The sequence below is a fragment of the Loa loa genome (genome assembly GCF_000183805.2).
Source record: "Loa loa unplaced genomic scaffold supercont3.541, whole genome shotgun sequence".
Taxonomy (NCBI): Eukaryota; Metazoa; Nematoda; class Chromadorea; order Rhabditida; family Onchocercidae; genus Loa; species Loa loa.
In genome coordinates this window covers 22,575-27,971 of record NW_018108721.1, presented here as the reverse complement: position 1 = coordinate 27,971, position 5,397 = coordinate 22,575, and the positions used below count along the sequence as shown (strand labels likewise).

Genomic DNA, 5,397 nt, shown 5'->3' with positions numbered 1-5,397 from the left:
TTTTTTTTTTTTGGAGTGTATATGTTTGGTTATTAGAATTCTATTATTTCACTTACTTATATGTTTGAATTGGATGAAGAAATTTTAAAATTTCTAAAAATTCTTTTTCCTTTTTTCTTCCCTCCTAACTTATCCAATTTCATTCATTACTTTTTAGAAAGTTTTAGGAATAATTTAGGCGCTTTTATTGATCCAATTTGCGCATTAAATTTAAAAACTATTATTGTGATTACTTTTTTAAATTCATCCTTTACTTGCTTATTCATTTTGTTCATTTTTTTTGATATCTGAATGGGAAAAAAAAAAGAAGTGAAACTAAAAATGCTAAGAAAAGGAATTGAGGAATTGAAGTTTTAATTAATGATTGGCATTTAATTTGTGGGATTTTAAAATTGGACTTTAGAATTTTTAGAACTTACAATTTAATAAATTTAGATTATGTGACATTTATGGTTTTTAAAATTAATTTAAGTTGACATTTATTCAATATCAAAGAATAACATCAGATATCTGTATATATTATATTATAGGGAAAGATTTTCGAATTTAATGAATTTATTTCGAAAATTTCAAATTTAAATTATTAATTTCCAACTGAAATTATTGGTTGAAATCTCTTTTTCTTTTTGGCTTTTTTAAAAAAATAAATTTCATTAATGAGGAAATATGTGAAAATTTTGTTTACATTTTTCACTTTTTTTTTTGGAAATTTTTTTTTTAAATTAAAATTTTCATTACAAATTTTGTTTGACTTAAAATAAATTCTATTTGTTAAATTAAAAAGTTTAAAATTTTTAGCCCTCAGTGGCACATTCAAGTCAAGCAATCCTAACAGCTGTACAACCATTTTATCGTCCACCAAATATGGAACAACATGATACACAACCCGATCGTCCAATTGGTTATGGCGCTTTTGGTGTCGTCTGGTTTGCATTTTTCAATTTCTTATTTCAATTCACTAATGGTCAAAATAATGACCAAATTTGGTAGAGAAATTGAAAATGTTTGGATTACACTAAATTCCATTTCATTATTCAATTCTGCTATTTACCTGATTGATGAAAAAAAAAAAACAAAGCCTACATTTTGCATAATTTTAACAATTATCAATCCTAAATTAACATAAGAATAGTATAACTAATGATATTAAAATTACTAATTAAAATATAACTTACTGTAAGCCTATTTCATGTATTAATCAATGATAAACATATAAAATTGCAACAATCAATTCACACAAAATATTTAATTTTAATATTTTCAAATAATTTTAATATTTCATATTCTATTAGTTTTAAAATTTTGACAGTTATCAAATAATTTTAAAATTTTATATTCTAATAATTTAAAATATTTTATTTTATTTCTTCTTCTTTTATTTTAAAGGTCAGTAACAGATCCACGTAGTGGTAAACGTGTAGCGCTGAAGAAAATGCCAAATGTTTTCCAGAATCTTGCATCATGCAAACGTGTCTTTAGAGAAATTCGTATGCTATCCAGTTTTAGACATGATAATGTAAGTTTTAATTTCTTTTTTTAAATTTAATCAATTAATAAGATTAAAGGTTAAAGATTATTTGAAATATACTATTTACATTTGTTTTATATGGTCATTATTTTGCATCCATTTTTTTTTTGGCGTAAATACTTTGCAAAACTTTAAAATAAGAAATAAAAACATTTAAAATTGCTAGAAATGAATTAAATTGTAATTTCATTTTTTCAATTAAAAAAAAAATTAGATTTCCCATTAGGATCAAAGATGTAATCATTGGTTTAAATTAGAAAATAAAATTTCTATTGAATTGTTTGCCAGATGTTTGACGATATATGATGGATCGTTTTTGACTATATGCTTGACAATTGGTGTAATAACTAGGAAACAAATCTTGCATAAATTAAATGACAAAATTATGGAATAGAAAAAGTGACAAATTTGCAAGAAAAAAAAAGTATAGAATAGAGTTTTCAATAGTATAGAATAGAATAATAACGATAAGAATAGAACAAAAATTAAAAACATCCAATAATTAGTTTAACTTTTATCGAAATAAGTTTTAAATCAGCGTTCATTTTAATTGCTCTTTGTTTCCTTTCTTTCTTTTTTTTTTTAAAGCATTTTTGTGACATTCGTTGACGTCAAATGTGATTTGCAGACATATAGACGTACACATAGACCAATTCCAGACTAATCATATAAATTAAAAACCGGTTTTACTGTTTTCAAATTTCCCTCTTGTCTTCTCCTTCGTCACATCGATGAGACGATAGGGCATTCAAAAATTCAACAATTGTGACAATTTTATAAAATATAAAAATTTACCTCAGAAAAATAGGGAAATACTTGTTTATTCAGTGTAATTAATTAATGTCATGCTACGTCAAACAATACCTTTATTTGATGAGAAGACAATGAATGTTATCATTTTTAAGATGATACCATATGCACATAATTAATTAACAAACATGTCATCTTTAATTTATTGTTTGATTTAAAATTTTTCCTTCAATTAATGACAAGAAAAGAATCTAAAATAAAATGATAGACAACAATGATTGTGATTTATACAAATATATATGTTGAAAAGAAAAAAAAAAAATAGCTAAAATGTCACGACATTTGTCGCCACATCAAAAAATCTCGACAGCTGCTTCTTCATTCATCTTATTTATAGTATCCAAAACGAAATCTTTGTATTTTTTTTTTTTTTTTTACCTTTTTCATACCATCTGCTCTATGAATTTAAATAGTAATAGTAATATTTGAAATTTTGAAAAATTAAAAGAAAAGAAAAAAAGAAAACCTTTGAGATAATAGGACCTTAATCAAAGTTATTTGTATTTCTTTTATGATTAGCATTTCATTTTTATGCTTATAATCATGTTAATTATCATAATAATGATGATAGTTTGTAATTGTGATTCTAATCTTACGAATTATTTCTATTTTTTAAATTTAATAAAAAAAAATAATCTAATAAATTAAAGGTATTGTGTATGATCGATGTTATACAACCGCAGAATCCTCATTTTTTTCAAGAACTGTAAGTTTTTCCTTTTTAATTACTCTAAAACAATTACATTATTAATTACTGTAACAGGTGGAAATAATAAACGATATGCTAGCATTTGTAGATAGGTGAAATATGACAAAGTGTGACAGAAGAATATTTGGAAGGATGATCAGATTGGATCATTTTTGGAAATGTTACTTTTTTATTTGTTCAATTTCTGACGAAAAATTTGAAGAAAATTGAAAATTTTATTATGATTTTTTTTTTCAGTTATGTTTTAACAGAATTAATGCAAAGTGATTTGCATAAAATTATTGTCTCACCACAACCACTTACCACTGATCATGTAAAAATATTCGTTTATCAAATTTTAAGAGGTTAGTTTTTAAGTTAAGTTTTTACGAATTTATTTTTCAGCTAATATTTTAACATTGAGGAGTTTATGTTAAAACAAGTTTTAATGCTCTATTAATTAGATTAATTAGTTTTATAACGATCCTAATGTATTAATACAGTTGGATATTAGCATTAAAATCTTCCCAATTAAATAATACCTTTTAGAACATGCTTAGAAAAGATGCATTAGTATCTCTTATAGAAGTTAATATATGTTGCAAGAATTGTAGATTCAATTTAAAATAAACCACACCTTTTAAATTAATATTTCAAATTAAAATTTTAATTTCAAATTTCGAATTTAATGTTTTTAGGATTAAAATATCTACATTCAGCAAATATTTTACATCGTGATATCAAGCCAGGCAATTTGCTAGTGAACAGTAATTGCATTTTGAAGGTAATTGATTTATTTGTAATGAGTAAATTTATGCAAATTTTTGAAAGATCGTTGTGAAATTGAAGAATTTATTAGCTACACAGGATATAAAATGAATAGCAAATAAGAAATATTCTTAATTAGAAAATCACTAATAAGTATATCTGTCGTTAAGTAATCATTAAGCACAGGTAACATGTAATATTATTGATAATGAAGGACAGTATAATTTACTTAAGATAATTATTCTTATCTCAAGATAAGCAGATTAACTAGTATTAATTCGTATAATTAGTACTAATTACCTTATCCGGTAACTTACTAATTACTTTATCCGGTAACTGAAATGTTTCTGTTTCAGATTTGTGATTTTGGATTAGCAAGGATGTGGGATCCACATGAACAGTTAGCTATGACTCATGAAGTAAGTAATGCATTTCAAGTGTAAAAATTTTGCATTAAATACTGAAAAATTCAAAAATTAAATTTCAATGGAACTTATATCACAATTTTTTATAAAAATTGTCAAACATTTTTTGTGATATACAAATTCAATTTCTTCCTTTTATCATTTTAAATTAAATTTATAAATATATCCGATATTTTTTTCTCATGCGAAATTTAATTCAAATTCAATTTAATTTCAAAATTTATTTGTTCTTAGTTATACTATTTTTTAGTTTTTTTTTTTTTGGTGAGAAAATAAAAACGATCAATTAATTATTAATTTTAAATTAATTACCAAACAATTTCTATGATATTCAAATTGGATTTGATTTAATTCAAATTCAATTTGATTTCAAAATTTATTTGTTCTCAGTTATACTATTTTTTAGTTTTTCGTTTTTTTCTTTTTTTCCACATAAGAAATTAAAACAACTAATTAATTAATTTAAATTTATAGGTTGTAACACAGTATTATCGTTCTCCGGAATTATTAATGGGTGCACGAACATATACAGGAGCTGTAGATGTATGGTCAGTTGGTTGTATATTTGCTGAATTATTAGGAAGACGGATACTTTTCCAAGCACATGGACCTGTTGAACAGGTTACCTTTTTTATTATTAAAAGTTATCAAAAAAAAAAGAAGACAATTGTTCTATTTATTGTTTCTTTTATTATTTTAAATTGAATTTTATAAATATATTCGGAATTTTTTGAAATATAATTTTTAAATTATGTTTCGAAAATTAAATTGAATTTTGTAATTTGAAATCTATCATATGAGATTAATTAGTGGATGGTTTGAAAAGGTTTTGTTTTTATTGTTAAAAATGATCAAAAGAATTGAAATTTCATTCATTTTCAATATATCATTTTAAATTAAATTTATAAATATATTCGAAATTTTTTGAAATATAATTTTCAAATTACTTCAGAAATTGAATTTAAATTTTATTGTTTGAAATCATGATTACCCCATTAGTTATTAAACTGATTAATGGATAGTTTAGCTTAATGTTAAAGGAATTAAAATTTGAATTCATTTTTAATAATTTGAAATATTCTCTCTTTTTCTTCTTCTCTCTCTCTCTGTGTTTGATTTTTATCAATATCCTTAAAATTTTTAACAAAATTATTAATTATAGGAATGATTAATGGATA

At 23.0% G+C, this 5,397-nt stretch overlaps 1 protein-coding gene across 1 annotated transcript in view; it reads left to right on the top strand.

Moving 5' to 3' along the window:
• Positions 1–864: 864 nt before the first annotated feature.
• LOAG_18800 (CMGC/MAPK/NMO protein kinase) overlaps positions 865–5,397 on the top strand; it is a gene marked incomplete at both ends in the record, with an annotated part of 6,955 nt that continues 2,422 nt past the window's right edge. Inside the window, 7 exons of the mRNA XM_020451462.1 lie at positions 865–926; positions 1,387–1,516; positions 2,989–3,044; positions 3,285–3,391; positions 3,725–3,810; positions 4,151–4,213; positions 4,694–4,840. Of these exons, the coding sequence (XP_020304753.1) occupies positions 865–926; positions 1,387–1,516; positions 2,989–3,044; positions 3,285–3,391; positions 3,725–3,810; positions 4,151–4,213; positions 4,694–4,840 (651 nt within the window). The remainder of the gene's footprint in view (positions 927–1,386; positions 1,517–2,988; positions 3,045–3,284; positions 3,392–3,724; positions 3,811–4,150; positions 4,214–4,693; positions 4,841–5,397) is intronic.